This window comes from Sycon ciliatum, chromosome 11, assembly GCF_964019385.1.
Source record: "Sycon ciliatum chromosome 11, ocSycCili1.1, whole genome shotgun sequence".
In the NCBI taxonomy this organism is placed as follows: domain Eukaryota; kingdom Metazoa; phylum Porifera; class Calcarea; order Leucosolenida; family Sycettidae; genus Sycon; species Sycon ciliatum.
The window spans coordinates 1,298,226-1,319,501 of NC_088653.1; the positions used below are offsets into that span (position 1 = coordinate 1,298,226).

General features: G+C 45.5%; 1 protein-coding gene and 1 long non-coding RNA gene across 2 annotated transcripts; both read right to left on the bottom strand.

Moving 5' to 3' along the window:
- Positions 1 to 6,022: 6,022 nt before the first annotated feature.
- On the bottom strand, positions 6,023 to 19,666 carry LOC135827663 (sushi, von Willebrand factor type A, EGF and pentraxin domain-containing protein 1-like). Its single transcript, XM_065340118.1, has 7 exons — positions 19,626 to 19,666; positions 15,339 to 15,418; positions 11,704 to 11,871; positions 10,490 to 10,657; positions 8,943 to 9,110; positions 7,533 to 7,802; positions 6,023 to 6,204 (listed from the first exon to the last, which is right to left on the bottom strand). Exons 1-7 carry the CDS (start codon positions 19,664 to 19,666, stop codon positions 6,023 to 6,025), a joined length of 1,077 nt encoding a protein of 358 aa, XP_065196190.1.
- A 183-nt stretch (positions 19,667 to 19,849) lies between these two features.
- Positions 19,850 to 20,940, bottom strand: LOC135827560 (uncharacterized). Its single transcript, XR_010555498.1, has 3 exons — positions 20,807 to 20,940; positions 20,378 to 20,551; positions 19,850 to 19,878 (listed from the first exon to the last, which is right to left on the bottom strand). It is a non-coding gene; the product is annotated as an uncharacterized LOC135827560 (long non-coding RNA).
- Positions 20,941 to 21,276: the final 336 nt, after the last annotated feature.

The following is a 21,276-nucleotide window of genomic DNA, read 5'->3' on the forward strand; positions in this document are numbered from 1 at the left end:
CCTATCCACGCTACATACTCCTGAGTGGCCAGTCCAGTTGCGCAACCAGCTTGGAACGATGACTCGGAGAGCACTGTTCCTTTATAAAATGAGCACATGGTGACCGCTGTGTTGTAGTCGACTTTGAGACCAACAATGCTGATTCTTGCAATGCTTTTAGATGCGGTGCAAGGTGTAGCTCCAGTCAGTTCTGAGATTATGCACATAACACACGCACACAGTGCACAATCAGCACCATGGTGACACACCTTGAAATCAAGTAACCATAGCAACACTGGCTGCACGAAGCATAGAACCTGAATAAGGTCACTGTACATGTGAGTAGGACAGTGGACTTGGAGAATTGCAATTTTTGTTAGACGGCTATTCTACTACAAACCACATCCGGAGTTATGGTGTTAAGTGATGTCTGTATTCTTTTTTATTACAGTTAGCTAGAATGTGCCTCTAATGTCCTAATGCTTTGAAATTCTCCTTGAAGTCCAAATTTGAAATTAGAATAATATTTATCTTCTGTTACGAACTTAGAAGTTCGGCAAGAAGCGTGTGTTCCTAGTTGGAACAATCAACTTTATATTCTGTTAGTTAATTTTAAAAGTGAACGCTGAGACAAAAGAGAACAGAATCAACTGGCCAGGCCATTGTTGTAACTATCCTGCGTTTCAAGCACACAGCAAAGCTAAGGCAATCCTTGCACAATACCTAATCTGTACCTGATCTGGCCACACAAACTTATACTCAGGCAAGAAGCATACGATGACATTACAGTTAATGCCGATTCATAATTCATTTCGCGTACGGGAAAGTCATCGCGCGACCGTCTCGCGATGGCTTTCCCGTACGCGAAATGAAATATGAATAAGGCCTTTAGGGCCGCTCTGTGTTTCCCGAAAGTGTTCTCCATGCGCTTGTTTTGGGCAAGTCCTTCAAACTTACCGGACGCGCAAATATCATAATGGACAGTGTCTACGCACTTCACCTCCTTCACTAGTGCAAACCATTGCGTTTCTTACGGGGGGGGGGGGGGTTGGAGAATTACAAAGAATTATAAAGAATTCATCTTTTAAATCCTATTAAGTTCTGCCTTCGTGTGCCAACATGAGTAGAAACATTGAACTTACCATGATATCGGCACTGTACTGAACCGGCTGTTGATGCTTCTCGCCAAGAGACACAGGCTAGACGAAAAGGGTAAAACAAAACACAGCATTTCGAAGTCAATAATATAATAATTTTCATCCGGCGCATTCGCCAAGAGTGAATTGCAACTAGATAGAGCGGTCGTCAGTTGACAACCCCCCCCCCTCTCCCACCTTTAAAAAACAAACCAAAAACATAAAATCTATGCGGAAATAACACTTTCAGTAATGCTATGAATAAAACAATTTGACCACTCATATACACATATATGTTTTTTTCAACTGATGATCGTCACAAGAAAATGTTCTTGCAAACCTTGAGACCTACCCATCTAACCGTCTATGTTTTGAAGTATGATTGCGCAAATTATTTATTCGTAGCATAAGCAGAGGACGTACCCAGTCAGTGTGCTGACAGTGCTCAACACTGCGAAGGCAGAGCGTAATACAGAACAACAAGGAGAATCAAGGCGTGTTTGCTGCTGCTTCAAGTCTCATGCTCTCGCAATCAGCAGGCAAAATGTTTGTTGTTTTGCATGCATAGCATTAAAACAAAACCGATGTTCAGATTTCTGCTGGACTTACGTATCTCACATAAAACCGGGAACTTCTGGTCCAGCGGAACCTCTACCCCGTTGACAATATTAGCTGTGCCTGTATCTGTAGGAGTACCTGACCAGCCTTGTATAGTCGTACTTGACAGGCCAATTGTGCATCCAGCATTGACAGATTTATTGGAAATGATCGATCCTTTATACAGCCGGCATAGTTGATCTGCTGAATGGTAATCCAATTGAATGGGGTCGTACATTGATATAGAATCCTTAGTCATTGAACCGCAGTAACGGTAATTGGTCGGTGTAAAAGCTGCAAGGCATGCACACAAACAGTATCATACAGAATCATTATCGCACCGGCACACACACACACTCGGGAGAATGAAGTTGAAAACATCACTGCACTTATCAACCATAGCCGTGCACACACACACACACACACACACACACACACACACACACACACACACACACACACACACACACACACACACACACACACACACACACACACACACACACACACACACAAACACACACACACACACACACACATACACACACACACACACACACACACACACACACACACACACACAAACACACACACACACACACACACACACACTACTATTTTATTTTTCATCATAGCCTAGGAGCTGTGGCATCATTTATGATCCAGAGCAAGAAGGCAGCAATGCCTGTACCTATGGTGAAGTAAAATAAAGGTAACAAAACATAACACAAACACATGCTTGTACAAACTTGCTCTTGCTGGCAATCACGCATGGTGACGACAATACTTGAAAGATCATTCGAAAAACTTTTTGCCAATGTCCTTCATCGCTGAGACTCTTACAGTCCATTCATTGGAAACTGGCACCCTAACTTGTTGGTGTCTCTGTCACATAGTTGTAGATAGCGTGAAAACAACAGTACATCCTGCATTGTGTGACCCGTGCACTTATTCCTTGCCACATTTGAGGCCAGAAAAGTCCAAGAACAGGGAAATAGAAATTCAGCCAGGTTTTACAAAATTAGGACAGGTATGCCATGGCAAAATGTATGGAGAAGCAGATCCAAAACCCAGATTTTTGAGATTTAAAGTGGGTTTTTGATCCTCAATTCGGCCCAAATCCGACTTTCTAAAGCCAGCGGGCCAGTTTCCGATGAATGGACTGTAGCTTGTGCTTTTCCTGGTTGCACTCTCCTTCGCATCCTAGATAATTACCATGACTTCGAACGTTCGAAGTTGGAAAGCTGTTGAATTGAACATCGAAGACATGCTTGAGCCGCTTTGCTGTTATTTGTAGTTTTTTTGTTACCATCGGTCAGTTTTCGTGGAATGTTATCACATGAGCTGATTGTGTAGTATCTGGCGGAGCGAGTGGACATAATAGCAACTTATAGTTTAGTGGTCCTTTCCTTTGCTGTAAACTAATCCTTGGCTCTCCATCCGAGTCTTAAACTGGATTGGCATGACAACGCACGGCCAGTTTTCCGTTTTCAGTCCCGCATTTCTTTTCCATTTTGTGCGTTTACACGAACAAATCTGATCCGAGGCCCGAGGCCAGGTGGTTGCCGTTTGTATCGTTTTCGCGGGTCTACACGGGATCCCACTTACACGCGTGAGGAGAGGATCCATCAAAGTTCGTCATGTGCCAAGTGTTGTCGTGGAAGCACCAAATCACACTCAAGCAATAGCTGGAAACGAGGCACACGGCAGCACTACTTACATTATGAACATTGCAATATTTTTGATTGTCGAATCTCTGTGAACGGGCGGAAATGAAACAAGCATGACGAAGACGAGGTCTAGAACGCCATTTCGACTGTTCACACATCCAAATTTATCCGGCATAATATCACCATTTTCAAAAGTCCTCCACCTTGGCCAAGGTTTAGTTTTCTTCCGCCTTGGTGCACAACCTTTACATTTTGCCCCGTGTGCCGTGTAGCATGCATCCGAAAGGATTTGCTTGCATTTTCACCGTCAGCGTTGTCATGACAGCGTGGCTGAACTACAGTACTGTTTGTGGAAAAGATTTTCGCTCTCTATTCTGGGTGCAGGTGCAAACCAATGTTTTTTCGCACTATTCTGAGAAAAAAGTGTACATCGTGCATACTTTTCAAAGAGCAACCTAGTGTAACAATGCTGTCCATTGGCCGAATCGGACAAACAAAAGGTCCACCGGCATTCAAATATATTCAGCTGTGCTCTCCGATCCGAGGTCGGAGAGCGGAGTTATGAGTCACGAAATGAGTTCTTATAGTTGTTGCCTCCTAGTTGTTGCACTTTCTAACTGTATACAGTTTGTAGTTACAATGGTGGACAGTTACTCTCAACTCCTATCCATATGTCCTTTTCCTTTCTACATTCAGCAGTGATAATGAAAGTGATAATGTGATGGCCAGTCGGAGTTGTTATATCAGTACTTACGGTGACATGACGGTGTCGGACTCAAGTTTTTGTAACCATCGCATGTAACGATAGGATTCCCTCGGGTAAAGTAACCACTTTGACATGAATATTTTGCCGCTCCAAGGTATTCCAACACCGAAGCGTTTGAAGTACTAAATAGTACTACTGGTGGTGTGCAGACGAACTCTGGACACGAGGTTGAGAGACAAAGAAAGAAGAGGAAAGATTTGATTTAAAGCTGCGAGGACACAAGAAAACCACTGTGGATAGAAATAAAACCTGACGTCCTTCTCATGTGACAATCATCGTGAATCGTCATCACAAGGAGAGCTGGACTACAAAGGAAATATTATAATCAAGGCAGGGTGAAATGAAAGCAATACATAAAGCAGGTTATGCATTCCACACACTCAACATTCACACAGGTTAGGCATCCTACAACGTTTTCATTGCCATTTCTTCAGAAGAATACCTAACTTGTGTGAATGGTGTGGGTATTGAATGAGCAACTGCTTTATTTATTGGGTTGATTTCATTTCTGTCTCCGCGAAAACAGTATACAGTCAGACCTTGCTTAACTGCACACATCTGTTTTCCACAAAAAGTATCCGGATAGGCGAAGGAACCGCATAACCGAACACCGGTTATGTTGGATCCATCACTTATGCTGTAAATCTGTAACCAAATATTTTCTTCCGGATGGCGAGGGATCCGGATAAAAGAGGACCGGGTAAGCGAGGCCTGGCTGTAGTACCACGGGGCCATGGTACCACTCCTCCCTAGGTACCATCCCTCCCCAGGGTACCACCCCTCTCCAGGGTACCACCCCTCTCCAGGGTACCACCCCTCTCCAGGGTACCACCCCTCTCCAGGGTACCACCCCTCCGCCAGGGGCACTGCCCCTCTGCCAGGGTACCACCCCTCTGCCAAGGTACCAGCCCTCCCCAGGGTACCACCCCTCTCCAGGGTACCACCCCTCCCCGGGTACTACCCCTCCCCGGGTACCACCCCTCTCCAGGGTACCACCCCTCTGCCAGAGGCACTACCCCTCTGCCAGGGTACCACCCCTCTGCCAAGGTACCAGCCCTCCCCAGGCTACCACTCCTCCCTCAGGGTACAACCCCTCCACCAGGGTACCAACGACTATTTTTGTTGCAATTACTCCAGTAAGGGGCCGTCCGTAAATATCGATGTTTTTTTAGAGACGATATTGGTGCGTCTGGGGGGGGGGGGGGGGGAGGGGGGTTGAGCCATGTGCGTCTTTTCGAGCATCAGAAAAATATCGATGTAAATATCTGAAGTTTCGCCGATCCCTGCACGCGGACGTCTAAATGGCTATACAAGAAATGTGAAACCAGCTTCCGTTCGCTGAGCTAAAACTCGCGACACAAGAACAAAATCAAAAATTGGAAGCTGTACGCATATGGCGAATTTCAAGAGCAAACGAATGAGCTATTGATTGTGGAAATCGGCCGAACGATGCCTGCAGGAGACCTTTTTCAAGACCTAGGGGCAGTGCAAACAAACACGGACGAACTCCACAAGAGTTTCCAGTCTTCACTGTCTGAACAAGGATTTGATTCTCGAGGGCGACCAAAAAAGTCATAATGCTCTCCTTCTCAATTAGACCATATAAATACTGCATACTTGCCATCTTGGGTTCATATTATTGACAAAAAAAGGAAAAAATGAGCATCCAAAAATATTGATTCCATGATCTAGATGAACATGTGCGTCTTCTGGGGGGGAGGGGGGGGGGGGTCAAGGGAGAGAAGCACCAATATCGTCTCTAAAAAAACATCGATATTTACGGACGGCCACTAACAGGGCAAAAAGAATATTGTCATGATAAATTTTGAAGGTACTGAGGAGAACCTCAAACTCAAAGGCTCAAAGGATCAATACTAACATGACTTACTTATACAGCTAGGAACTGATGTTAGGTTTCCATTGCCCTGGCACGTTGGGTTCATATCACCATCGATGACCAGACTGAGTGGGCAGGAGTAGGTCACAGAGTTTGTGACAGCTACTACACTGAGGTTAGCCTGCCCGTTGTCAATAGCAGGTACATTGCATTTCACATCTGGGTGCAGAACGAGGAAAACGAACCGTTTTTTTTGCAGACAGCCGAAAGACAAGGGAAAATTTTAAATCTACCGCAAGGTGTAGTAATAGTTGGCAGAGATTTCTCCCAATGCATGATGCCCCGGTTTGGCTGACGTGCGGAGCAGCTTTAAGCACTATGAGACCCACCTTGTTTCGTCCACCAGTGCATACTTGCTGGTAAAATTTTCAGCTGTCAGCCAACACCTCCTTGGTTTCACTCTGCTGGATGAGCACCCGTTATACTGGAGGCAATATATTGGGACGTGCTTAGCTGCAATCTAGGGAAATCCACGCTGCGCTGATCCGTGAAATGTCAAGGCAAAAAGCCCTGATCGTAGGAAACCTGACAACGTGTCTAGACCATGAAACTAGAACACACACTTTTCGACTTCAACATTTCAAGTGTAGAATCGGAACACTTCTTTTCTTCTATTGCATACTAGTAAAACCCTGTGTGGAATTAAAGCCTGTGTGGAATTGAAGCCTGTATGGAATTAAAGCCTGTGTGGAATTGAAGCCTGTGTGGAATTGAAGCCTGTGTGGAATTGAAGCCTGTGTGGAATTGAAGCCTGTGTGGAATAGAAGCCTGTGTGGAATAGAAGCCTGTGTGGAATTGGAGCCTGTGTGGAATTGGAGCCTGTGTGGCATAGAAGCCTGTGTGGAATTGGAGCCTGTGTGGAATTGGAGCTTGTGTGGAATTGAAGCCTGTGTGGAATTGGAGCCTGTGTGGAATTGGAGCCTGTGTGGAATTGAAGCCTGTGTGGAATTGAAGCCTGTGTGGAATTGGAGCCTGTGTGGAATAGAAGCCTGTGTGGAATTGGAGCCTGTGTGGAATTGAAGCCTGTGTGGAATTGGAGCCTGTGTGGAATAGAAGCCTGTGTGGAATTGGAGCCTGTGTGGAATTGGAGCCTGTGTGGAATTGGAGCCTGTGTGAAATTGAAGCCTGTGTGGAATAGAAGACTGTGTGGAATTGAAGCCTGTGTGAAATAGAAGACTGACTTTTTAAGATACACTGTCAGTGCACAAGCCTGGTTTAGTATTGACATACATAGAGATACGTACCTCGGATAAAAGCCTGATTTGAATAGAAGCCTGATTTGAATAGAAGCCTGATTTGAATAGAAGCCTGATTTGAATAGAAGCCTGATTTGAATAGAAGCTTGATTTGAATAGAAGCCTGATTTGAATAGAAGACTGATTTGAGTAGTAGCCTAGCACTGACATTAAAGTCTACAGGTGACAAGTATAACGCTTATACACGACATTCCGATACACGCATTCTAAACAGATCAATGGCTAACTTACGTATCTCGCATATGGCGTACAGCTCGCTGCTCAGGTCACGTGCCATGCTGGCGGTGTCAAATACCTTGCCATCTGCTGTTCGCAGCCCTCTCCATCCAATCTTTTGTTCATTGGTGTACTTACTCGCACATCCTTTGCCAAAAGACGAATCCGGTAGAATAGTTCCATTGTACATCAAGCATAGTGTGTTTGCTGAACCGTAACTCAGTTTATTGTGTGATATTATCGTTACAGAGGAATCGCAAGCAGTATAGTCGGTTAGTGCTGAAGCTGTAGTCATGTACAAAGCAACGGACAAACATACACACTGTAACTGCTGCTTACACTTAGGCATTAGTCCCTGGCTGGGTTTCGTTTTTGAAATCTAATCTATGTGCACCCCCTCCGACATGGCCCAGGAGTGAAAAGCCTGGAAAGGTGGAAAGCTCGTATGATGGTGGAGAACTCCAAGGAACTACAGTGGCTGCGTTCGATTATGCACTTGAATTGATTCATGAATCCATTCGCATGCATTAAAGTCCTTCGATTTTCACGTCACGATCCCTGGAATCGGTTCGGAATCCATTCACCCTATTCACATGGAGTGATGTGAATAACGCGAATCGATTCACGGGCATAATCGAACGCCCTCACTGGAACCTTGTGTTGCATGGTCAGTGTGGTTTCACGTCAATGCATACATTATAATGTGTGGAATTCAAAGGGTTTCACAGAGAATCTGCTCAACAGCACAATTATTTGGACCGGAAACCTTTTCCATATCGTGCGAACAGTCTTCGATGCACAATGCACGGCCCATCTTCACGAAATCCTGCAGGACACGCACAGTTCCAAACCGTAGGTGAGCCGGAGAACTGGCATAGCATCCACTGGTGGCATTAACGTGCTGCTGTCTTCCATATCTGATCATCCATACATCTTTGTGTAATCCATTTCAACTTGCTCACCATTACCGTTCTATCCGTTGTTCTTGGTTCGTGTTTTTAGCCGTTATGACCTCACGTGTGCAGAGCCATCAATGCCCAACCACCTCTGCTGCGTCTTCATGCAGCCCCTGCTCAGCAGTTGTCACGTTTGTCCTAGCCTCAGTACCGTTGTCGTCCCATTATTTTCGAGTTGGGTATGCGAAGATACAAAGAAAAAATTAAAAAAAGCGCTATCATCGTAGAAGTTGAACTAAGAACTTGGCTCACCTTCCCGTGATGCAACCAACAAGGGGGTACTGACATGCTGGTGTTGTACAGGCCGCTCAATCATGGCACACGCTGCTGAACCACGCACAGCACCCGTGATGCCATAACAGAAATGGGACATTTAAAAGGAAAAATGTCTCTGAAACCCACCGGATGATGCTAGAATTTGAATCAAGGCGTCATGAATGTAGTTAGTATGCACACGCATAGTACTCACAGTGACATGAGGGAATTGGGCTATTGGTGCCATGAGCATTGCATGTAACTATTGAAGAGCCGAGCAGAAAGTATCCGCTGTTGCACGAATACTGGGCAACTTGGCCATATTCCAAGAGTGAAGCATTAGCCGTGCCGTTTATAATTGCTGGTAAACTGCAGTTAAAGGCTGGGCAGGAGGTCAATAGAGAAAAAGAACAAGGACAAAAGCAGGGTCGACTTTTGCATTTGGAGGAGGACCTTGCATTATGTGCCTTCCTGTTCATAATGGTACACACGTATTTAACTATTCACAACATGGTAAACATCCTTAAGTAAAACACAAATACTTCCTCCGCGTCATCGAAATTGTCGCAGTTTGACTAGTGACTTGTCACTTGCTACCGACAACTCCATAAGCTAAGCCATTCAAAACTTATTACACAGTATGACAGTCTGAAGACTAGAGTAACGTTCCAGGACAGTTGGACTGAGAGTTTTCATGCAGAGATGAAGTTCTCGTCGTCGCTGATGTCAATGGACGGAAAATATCGTTCCGAAATATTTCAAGGAAGGTTGAATGTTGTTCGCGCATCATCTCAAACGCTTTGACTTTCTCCACAGGACAAGAGCTTGTCGTCTGCTAGCTCTGGATGATTTCTACTTCACCACCAACGAAGCCTAGTAAGAAAACACGATCGTTGCGAGGTCAGTTGATTACCGGCGGCGGAATCACCTCGATCCTGAAATGAACCTTTTTTAGCCGTGGCATGCCCATTTACTTTAGCTGTGTGGTCACAGCTCATGCAGGTAAGTGTACTATCACATCCAGCGCGCCCTCTTTTTCAGCATCACTGGTCTACCATGGTACGTCACCTGCGCGTGCATCACTAGCACTACGTGTAGAGTCTACACGGCTTTTGCAGGTACAATCATGTACTGAGTGTCTCAGCCAGAGCGACAAATTTTATCGCTGTTGCAGGCATTTAGTTTGCTGACCCCTCGATGTTTCTCCAAGCGCTGCCACTTGTTCCACGAAGTCATTCTCACCCCAGCGACGGTAAAACAGTGATGAGGCTTGAGTGAATGGGAATCAGCACGAGAAATGTGCAGGCTGCAACGCCTGACTGATCTCAGCGAGTCAAAATCACCATCGCAGCGACATCAGCGAAGAAATTGCGTCTAGTTCAAAAATTCCAGCTTCCAATAACAAGAAAATAGACCTTTGCCGTCACCCTAAACTGATGGCTATCGCCTATGTCCAATTCCTTGCCTCTGGTACGAGTGCTGGAGAGTAAATACCCCGTTTTATATCAAAAGTCAAGCTGCGACAATTTCGATGACGCGGAGGAAGTACCAGTATACTTATCCACAGTAGGAAGCAGCTGCAAGTTGCCATCCTGGACATTAGAAAATGGCAACGAATTCCAACCAGACGACATACAGAAGAGAAAAAATACAAATGTGGGGAGAGAGAGAGAGAGAGAGAGAGAGAGAGAGGGGTGGAGAGAGAGAGAGAAAGAGAGAGAGAGGCGGTGGAGATGAAGCTCTGTTGCAATTCACACTTACGTGCGCAGTGAGGTACCGAAGAGAGACTTCCATTGAGCATGCAGCGTGGCGTGGCATCGCCGATAACCTTCAGACCGGGAATACATGAGTAGGTCACAGTGAATGTGACAACTATGACATCCTTGTCCTTGAAGCCGTCTGGAATGTAAGGTGCCTGACATTTCGTTTCTGTGCACAGAATAATAATAATAATAATAATCTTCACTAGTTTGAGGGAAAGAGACAAACGGGAAAAGTCTGAAGAAAAAATTGACTGTCACCACCAGGACTCGAACCAGGGACCCTCGCTTGTAGCTAGCGATGCTCTAACCACTGAGCTATGGTGTAGTCGTCATCTCAGCAGAGATCGTTCAACATTTTCTTCAGACTTCGTAACTCACACTTCCTGTGAATCCACATAGGCGGGTGGGACGCAGCGCTCACTGTAACACACACACTTTCACTTGCCACCATATAAAAGACCCAAGTGCCATCAGTATGTGTGGCACGTGGTGTGAGCTGCCTTTGGGGTGAAAAACTTGTCAGCGCCTTCTAGGTTCAGCCCGGTCCCATAGCTCAGTGGTTAAAGCATTGCTCATGACAAGCAGGGTCCCAGGTTCGAGTCCTGGTGGGTCTGGCGTTTTTTTCTCTTTTCAGGCAGTTCACTTCCCCGACTGATCCTTTTAATATGAAGTTCTCCCAATCCTTTCCAAATAATAATAATAATAATAATAATAATGACAGTTCGCATATCACTCATTGCATGAGGTCAACGCATCTGTTAACAATTTCGAGCCAAGCAGCTCTATGAGAAGCAGATTGCACAGCATCCAGAAGCGACAGATTAATGCGTTGTAAGTCACAGAATGAAGACAACAATTCACTGAAGGCCGATCAAGGAACCAGATGAAGTTCAAGTTTCGAGACCAAGCACTTATCGATTCTAACCCTTCTCTGTGCAGCAATGATTATCTCTGAAACGAGTACAAAATGGTCCTGTTGAAGCTCTCTAGGACACGAACATATTTGCTCATCTGCCTCAATCGTGGAAAACTTCACCTAAATCTGACAGAAAAGGGGTTTTCAACAGGACTCAAGAGTTGACCATATTGGCACGGTGCTGTTTCCAACATCGACATAACAAGTGAATAGAATCATTTGGGAAGAAAATTCAGTGTCGAACAGGCTAAGAACCTGCCGCGTGCTCTTAAAATAATTATATGTATGCAACTCACCACTACAATAGGGGACTGAGGATAGAGTTCCATGCTCCGTGCACATTGGATCGGCATCTCCCACTAATCCATAACCTTGCCTGCAGGAATATATAACACGATCTGGGTATTGAATCTCAGACACGTTGACAAAGCCATTCGCAATGGGAGGGATGGAGCAGTTAACAGCTGCAACCGGAGTGAAGACAACAGAGATACGGCAAGCTAAAAGTCTTCTTCAAAAATCAAATAAACTGCCACCCACCATAAGCTGTGAGCCTAGCCATACCCGGTTCAGTGCCCTCTAAAGAGCTGTATGCCTGGTAAATTGTAAATTTCCCCGCATCTATTCACTTGCGGAGAGATCAGTACACAACATAACAACTTCCTAATGTGAATGTATGTCCGAAATCGATTTTCAAGTTTCAATCATCAGTGAAAAAACGGAACTGAAGCCAAAAGGCGATCGCACCAAGATAACATATCCAAGAGAGGTAGAAACAATGCCTACGTGCTGATACATGCCACATGGCGGCTACCGATTTGACACAGTTTATACTTGATAACGTGAGTGAATAATATTAGTACATTAGCACTGGCTGTTGCTGAAGCTCGGATCGTGGTCTGATCCGGCTCAAGAGCAGTATTACGAGGGGACTGAACGGATTTTTGTCATCAAGTATACAGTGTTTTACTCTCTCTCTCTCTCTGTCTCTCTCTCTCTCTCTCTCTCTCTCTCTCATTGCTTTGCGATCCATGTGTTATGGTAGTTTTAATTCTTGTATTTTTACAAAACAGAACAGCAAGGACAACAAAGGCTTGTTTGCTGCGACTTCAAGTTTCATGCTCTTGCAATCATCAGGCAACTTGAAGTCGCAGCAAACAAGCTTTGATAGTCCTGTTCTGTATTACGCTCTGCCGCCGCGATGCTGAGCACTGTCAGCACACTGGGTGCACCCTCCGGGGCGTAGTTCTTGTGTTTTTGTGTATCTGCATTTTTTCTCACCTAGAAGGCAGACAGCCCAAACGGGCCGCTTTTCAATGAAGTGTTTTGAATTTTTCTGATAAGGAACACTACAGATGGTGTGGAGTCACGAAAATACCTTCAGTGCAACCACATGTTCCTTTTGCTTGCACACATCAGGCTTATGGATACACACACAGACAGCTTCGAGAACCTTCAACTGGTGTGCATAAGGGCCATATCCTGATGTGGGGTGTTTGTGAGAAGACGTGCATGCCCGCATGTGTATGTGAGTGCATGCCCCTAAAGCCTAGTTCACATTCGACGGGGCGCGACTGGACGCGACGTAAGAATCGACGGGACTGTCTGACGGAGTCCAATGTGAACACCAGGAACTGGAACACACCCGTACTGCCGTACGGATCGGGAAGCGACGGGAAGAGTTGGATCGATCCAACTTTTCATACCGTAGACAGGCGTAGACGAGGATGCAAGCGTACAAAGCAACTGCATTTTGAGAGTAAACTGGAGACGGCGCCGTGCACCAACTACTCCCGATTTGTACTTGGAAATTTTTAGCATTTCGAACACTGCGCTTCCTATGATAACTCGCAGAATGGCTAACATGACTTGAGTTGAATTTAGCAAGATAAGATCTGATGTCAGTAATGGTATTTAGGGAAAGTTCAGGAGCGTGACAGACGAACTGTTTTATCATTTCCTAGAGCTACTATTTGAATGGCACACCTTTCGAAGCTACTTTTTTGGTGTTCATGAGAAACTGGTATTATGAACTTGATTCTGCTTCATTCAAGGAGAAATAGTTGAAAAGAAGTCGCGAAAACAAGAAATTAGGTCCAAAAGTCACCCCGTCACGTGCCGTGATTTATGATTGACGCCGTTCGCTGTTGAACGACGCAACAACTGCAGTTGTCGTGTGGTACGAATCGTACAAGATTTTACAGCTCACACAAGCCTTCCCGACAAGCCCTTATGTCCCGTACCGTCAGCGTTCCGTCAAATGTGAACTAGGCTTAAGTGTATGTGTGTGCATGCCCTTGTGTGTGTGTATGTGCAAGCCCGTGTATGTATGTGTGTGTCTGTATGTGTGTGTCTGTATGTGTGTGTGTGTGTGTGTGTGTGTGTCTGTATGTGTGTGTGTGTGTGTATGTGTGTGTGTGTATGTGTGTGTGTGTGTATGTGTGTGTGTGTGTCTGTATGTGTGTGTCTGTGTGTGTGTGTGTGTGTGTGTGTGTGTGTGTGTGTGTGTGTGTGTGTGTGTGTGTGTGTGTGTGTGTGTGTGTGTGTGTGTGTGTGTGTGTGTGTGTGTGTGTGTGTGTGTGTGTGTGTGTGCAAGCCCGTGTGTGTATGTGTATGGGTAAGTGAAGACAAACACGCACACACACACACCTTGAACCTTGAACGTGCCCATTGCCGATGGCAATGCACACACGCACACACATATACACACACTCTCACACATACACCCATACATATACCCCCCACCCTCCCGCCATACGCACAGCATGTTCAATACTTATGGTGCGTTACATTAATCTCGGCAAACATGCATTGCCACACTGCCCCTTGAATTTATACAAACATCAAACATTCTGATTACATCAAATGTCAATTGGAATAGCCACGTTACGCATATCTGTAAAACGTCTAAACAGGTTATAGGAGCACTGTGGAGAAATTGGAAGTGTCTCTCTCTGCAGTCGAAGCGAATGGCGTACACGTCCATGGTAGAGTCCAGGATCCGCTATGGATGCTCAGCTTTCTTTAGCTCTCTCTCCAAGGCTAATGAAGAGAGACTTCAACGCCTATGCAACCTAGCCCTGCGAGCCGTGTACAACCTCACCTCCCGTACCCGTATGACTCCCGTGTATGCGGAACACAACCTGCTTCGTGTTCACCAGCTCTTGCGTGAGACAGTGTGCTCGCTGGTCTACCGGTGCCTACATTCCACCATGGAGCAGCCGCTGATCAGCTCATTATTTGGAGATTTCGTCACACCGACTAGGGCTGGCCGAACGCGCGGCTCCCAACAACATCTGCTGCAGCTTCCATCCAGAACTCATCCCGTGTCTCTTTCTGCTGCACGCACTTGGAACAGTCTTCCACCTGATGCGAGAAACATCACGTCCCCCCCCCCCCTCCAGTTCAAGGGTGTGTTGCACGCGTATTGTCTTACTGTAGCATGACAGCAACCCCCCTTCCCTGTCTTGAGATAGTACTAGTAGTATGTAGTAATCCTGATGCTCTGTACATACCGGGGCTAGCTGTATGCTCAGTCTCCAGCTAGCTGTATGCTCAGTATACATTCTTGATCTTCTCTTCTTCTTTTTTTTTCTCTCTTTTCTTTAAAATGTTTTACTGCCAGAAGTCGTCTTCATATAAGGAGGCAGACATGCCTGTTTGTTGTACGACTTTAAATAAATCCAACCAACCAACCAATTGCAGCATAAATATCTGAGCTTGAATCCAACTTACGTATTTCGCATATGACATAGCGACCATCAGCTTGGTGAACCTGTGTACCAACAGTATCTGACACCATGCCTGTTGCATCCGGTGAGCCTACCCAGGCAATGAGATCTCTACTAATTAAGTCCTCAGCACACTCAGCTTGGAATGAGGACTCAGAGAGAATGGATCCATTATAGAACCGGCATATCTCTTGGCTTACTGCGTAGTTGGTTATGAGGCCTAGAATACTGATGCTTGTCCGGCCTTTGGCCGCCGCGCAAGGTCTGCTGTTGCCCAGCTCTGTAGCCAAAATACACAGAAAGCAAAAAAAAGAAGAAGAAAATATGGCAAGGAATATTATTTGCACAGCTGGTCCACTGCAGGCTGTACGGTTAAGTGCACGATACGGTATGTAAACCGGTGGTGCAACACAACGTGGGTATTGAACAGTTAGTTGGCCAGTTTCTTATGAGTGGACTTCTGCAAGTTTGAATCCTCTGACGACAGTCTGTACCCGGAGAGCACTGTGTAAGCGGTGCTCTTTGGGCACAGTCTTCCTAGGACTGCTCAAGCTCAACTGACGACAGTTGAGTTTCCCGAAACACTGTGTTTTGAGCAGGGAGCGGCGCTTTCTTGCAGGTTTGCCGAGTGGAAGGTTCGATGGACATATTGTTTGCTGTGGACTTCTCGTGTGCTCTGGATGGCAATTTTGAGTCAGTCAAGCAGAAACGTACAAGCAGCCAATCCGGTTACTGCAGCGCGAGGGTTCCAAGCGCTGATCAACTATATTTTGTGGTGTTAACTTGGTCAAGAACCGATAGAGTCATAGATACACGTCAATACCCCTAATCTTTTTGCATTGCAAAGATGTTTCCATCAGTTGAAATATAACTGTAAAATCAACCACGTTTTCCTGACTCCGCGAAATTGTCTTTCTATAGACCTTATTCGATAACGTGACTTTTGGACTCGCCTCCAGGGATTTGTCATAAGCTAGGGCACGCGTGCGAGAAACGAGTGGCAAGAAAGGCCCAGTTTGTACAAAAGAGTAGTAAAATACCGGTATTTATCTACTCCTATGTTCGCACACAGAGTCCACTGTGCACTGAGCGCAGATCTCTTGCCACTCCCTGGTTCCCGGAACCCCGGTGCACGTGATTGTGACGTTTATCAAATAAGGTCTATTCCTTGGCTCAATGAAATTCTTGTCTTTCTATTTCTGACTCCATGAAATTGTCTTCATGTAATTTGTCCTTTTCTTCTTTTGGTTCTTTCTGTCTTATATTATTATCATTTCTTGTTTCCCCTTGCATATCATCCCTAAATCATTCTGTGAGAACCTGTCCTATGGGCAGATGAGAAGGCATCTATGCCTGTTCATTTGGTGAAGTAAAATAAACAAACACAACGAATAAAGCCAAGAGTCCATAACCCCCGAGAGTGTGCAACTCCAGATTGGGATCTGGCGCAACGAAATCCAAACATTGCGTCATCCGGTCCCCGGGCAAGCATGGGCGGATGGGGCCATGTGCATATCTGGTACATCCGGGTTCCAAGTTGAAGGTTGCTTTGAAGCAAGCCGCGGAAGTGTCACGTAAAACGTTTGCTCCACGGTCTATGCAGTGTCAGCAGAACGGCTTTGATTTCACAGTCACAGAATTTTTTTATTTGAAGAGAGTTTCTCTGCTCGTTGTCTGAAAAGCTTGTATTGGGAGAGTTCGTGACTCCGGGATAGCAAGAATAGGCATGGATATAGATTTACAAGATTTGATGGAAATAGCTCTTGGCACACGGCATGAAGACCCGATCGATTTCGAAGTAGATGTGCTTCAACCTGCTCCTCAGTCCCATTTTGGCACTGCACACTGCACTCCGGCGACAATGGGGAGCGCTTTGCTTTAGGTTCAACAGTGGCCATTGTTCTTCTCTTATCGGAGAGACACTCAAAAGAGAAAACTGTTCGACAACTCTAAAATAATTCTTTGTGAACTTGAGCCTTTCCAGGCGTGTTACGTACAATACCTGGCCGTGGATTCGTAAAGAAAGACCCCAAATTGAGCAAAAGTGCGAAGTAGGTCTCGGCCAAACTTCCCATTTCGTCATAGCTACTCACTATATGACGTATGAAGTTTGGATTTTGTTGCGGCACTGATTTGTGCTGAGAAGGATCACGAGTTGCACACTCTGGGGGGTTATGGACTCTTGATAACGCACATATTGACCTAGGTAAAAACAAGGCATATACAAAGGCTCCTAGGCTTTCAAGTCCTGTTGCTATAATATAGCTACATATTATGTAGGTTACTGGTTCATCTGAAAGTGCAATGATCAGCAGAACACTGGTTGAAATGATACTGGCTGAAAGTGCAAGGATCAGCAGAACACTGGTTGAAATGATACTGGCTGAAAGTGCAAGGATCAGCAGAACACCGGTTGAAATGATACTGGCTGAAAGTGCAAGGATCAGCAGAACACTGGTTGAAATAATACTGGCTGAAAGTGCAAGGATCAGCAGAACAATGGTTGAAATGATACTGGCGTGCCTTTTCATAACCGAGAACCTCTCTTCTTTTTTCAAATAATTGTTATCCTAGAATTGGGTTTGTTCCCACCCTGGAGCTCGCGCTATTCCGCCGACTTGACTTGACACTTGACATACACTTGACTGACTCAGCCTAAGCTCAACTGATGAGGGGTGAATTCCCTGAAACACTGTGTATTGATCAGGGAGTGGTGCTTTCTTACAGGTTTGGCGAATCGAAGGTTCGATGGACTTCTCGTGTTCTCTGGATGGCAGTCGTGAGCCAGTCAAGTGTCAAGTCAAGTCGGCGGAATAGCGCGGAGCTCCAGTGTGGGAGCAAACCCATTCCTAAACAAAATCATCGCCAAAGTCGCAACCTCTATTTCGAATTGTAATCTTTTTTTAAATAAATTTTAATCGTTGCCTCTCCACCCCAGTCTTAAAGAGTTTAGTTATACCTGTAAAAATTGCTCACCATCATATCGGCAAGTGATATTGCTAGGCATCGCGGTAGATTGCATTTGATCATATCGCTTTGAGAAGCAAGCTGGAGTACAGGAAAACACATTGAAATCATGAAATCAATGTGACCTTAGACAGTACTGCAATATCTGTAGTTACATTAAAAAAATGAAAGTGCACATGCCGACATAGAATCGAAGAGAACAACAACAACAGCAAGAGACCATAGCAAATATTTGGCAGGGGCATGTTTCTATTCCGTTTCTATGTGTCGTTAACGCACTAGCAGTGCTTGTACCCATCCGCAACACACCCGGCTTGTACCTATCAGCAACACACCCAGCTGGTTCGTGTGATTTCTACAGCAGATTTTGCTTCAGCAGTATTTCTTTTGGGTAGTTCTTCGTAGTTTTGCTTCCAGACGGATTGTCTTCGAACTCTCCGGTTATTCCTTCCAGATGGCTAAAGTGGCTGTCTTGATGATGACTTGCCACATGCTCAGCCCTCAGTAGGCTCCCCGAGCACCGTGTGAATCCCCCTATCAACGAAGTTATGAGTTTTGCTAGAACTCTTGTTGTCACACACTGCCCCTGGTAGCATGTCCTGCCACGTCTAAGAGATCATGCCTGAAAAAAACCGGAATAGCTGGGCTGGGCCATCTCTCCGATTTCGCTCAAATTTTACAAAATGATTCGTTGCGACACTCGTGGACACCTTGGAACTGGGGAGCACCTTGAAATGGCCCCGAAATACGACTGAATTCCGGGACCATAAGCGAGCGCTGATACAGTGTACAGAACTAAACTAAGAACAAACCATTATTATGCCAACATTACTTCACGTGAGTACTCTTTACATCACCACCACATCGAGCCATGGCTACAGGAAAACAATGGCCATCATCTCCAAATATAACTAAATTGCATTGCTAAAATAGCCAAGTTTCAAGGGCCATAGCGGGAACCATTTACGCCGTCTATTTTTCTTAACCATGCACTGCAGGACAGTGGACTATCAACCAGGACATGTCGCGTAAAAGTGTTCAACGTTCTGGAAATATATAGATTTGAATATTTTCACTTCTCAATATTGCTACATGGCCAATTTCGTACCCGGCAGTGGAAGATGGAAAGCGATGGAAAGCGCCTCTTCGAGCACCAACACCAGGCACCACTTCAGACGCCAGTACGCTAAAAATCACCTCTATCGAGTCTGACGGGAAGTTTGCGCTGCCAGTCCTCGTTACTCCAAAGTATTTTCTTCGCCAAGCGACTCGAATTTCACTAGCAGCAAAGCTGTGCAGAAGTTCAAAAATATATTAAACAGATCGAAGCACGGCATTTGTGCGTCCTGAGACTAGCCATGCCCCGGCCACCGGGTGACATAGCAGATCGACGGACTTGATCGAGTTGATCTTAAGGTGATTCGTTACTCTCGCGCCAGAGAATCGTTAATATTATCGCGATGACTAACGTATAAATCGTGGCGCTCTCTGATCACTTACGTATTTCGCATGTAGCGTACAGCTTCACATCCAAGTCCTGGTTTTCATAGGCTGTCGACATGGCCTGATTGTTGGCCGGCAAGCCCAACCAGGCATGGAGGGGACCTTTCAAGTGGCGATGGGCGCACCCATCTGATACCGACTGCTTGGAAATAATCATTCCCGTATACAGTCTGCAGAGCTGGCTTGCAAAACTGTAGTTCAGGTGATTGTATGATGTCACAATTATAGTATTAGTTGGCTGACAGTAACGGTATTCGGTCGGCGGTGAAGCTGCAGTCATCGACAAAACACAGCAAGCAAGCAGAGAGACTCTTGCAAATGCATGCAAAACACTCACAAACACATCCATTCACACATTTACATCCGCCAACACCAGGTAGCCTGACACGATTTAGGTGGAACACCTGATTTTCAAGAAGCAAGTAATTCCTGACTGCAAACTTGGCAATGCTGGGAATCCGAACATAATAGGCCAAGTGTGCACCATCAATGCAGGGGATGGTTGCAGCAGGAGCTTCTTACGTGGAAAAGTATGACCGGGTACAAGGGGGTGGGGGGGGGGGGGTGGGAGGGACTCAACACATTCAAATGGAATAAGGAATATTTTATTATGACAGTGACTACACAGTGAAGTATGATAGCAGAGAGTTACTGCTGACCGGCCCTTAGCATCCATTCACCTGTGAAGCCCAAAAGGGGTTTACTACTACTGACCGCACACATAAAGTAAAGTTTGCATTCGACATAAGGCTGTTTTCTGAGTACTTACGATAGCATGACGGCGTTTCACTGGTACTCAAGCGACCAAAGCCATAACATGTAATCGAGGGATTGCCCAACAGGAAGTACCCGGTGTTGCATGAATATACAGCAGATTCATTAGCGTTCAATTCTGAGGAACTCGGCCGGCCATCCGGTATCCCAGGAACAAGGCAGTTGAAGTCTGGCAATTAGAAAAAATTAGCGAAGTATTGTATACATGAATACCTGTAAGGTTGGAGCCTGCGGAGGATCTTTCCATAGCGAAAATAAAATGTTAATTCGACAGGAGAACAAGCGTGAGTGTAGAAGAAATACAGTAAATGTCTCTCGGATGTTAGTCGCTAGAAGTTCACCTCGCTAACCCACACAAATCGGTAGATCGCTACCTGCAATTGACGCCAAAATGTAAGGTTGCTCTCATAGTACATGGACTTACAATGACAAGTGGGCTTTTGCATGAAACTCAAACTGCCATTGTTGCCATTGCATATAGCCGTGTCATTGCCCATCAGGAAATATCCGACGTTGCATCCATACTGAGTAGATTCGTCAGCTCGCACTACTGATGCACTCGAGGTGGCGTTCGCTATCTCAGGTACACTGCAGTTCAGGTCTGAAAACAAGTTAAATAACGACACGGTAAAGGTGGAAAGAGTATTTTTTATTTTATTAAAATAGAATAAACCACATGGAAACGAGCCACGAAGCAACCATCCACGACTGTAACAAGATAATAAGCAGCCAGACAATGCGATAACAGGGCAAAAAACTGACATGTTCCTGAGACACTCAACAAACTGCTTATTCTCCGTTCGGTACGTCTGTTACCATGTGTTATCGTGTTTTGCACCATGCCTGGCGCTATCCCGTGCATGTCCCGTACAGCGACTGAGGGGATGCATGCAG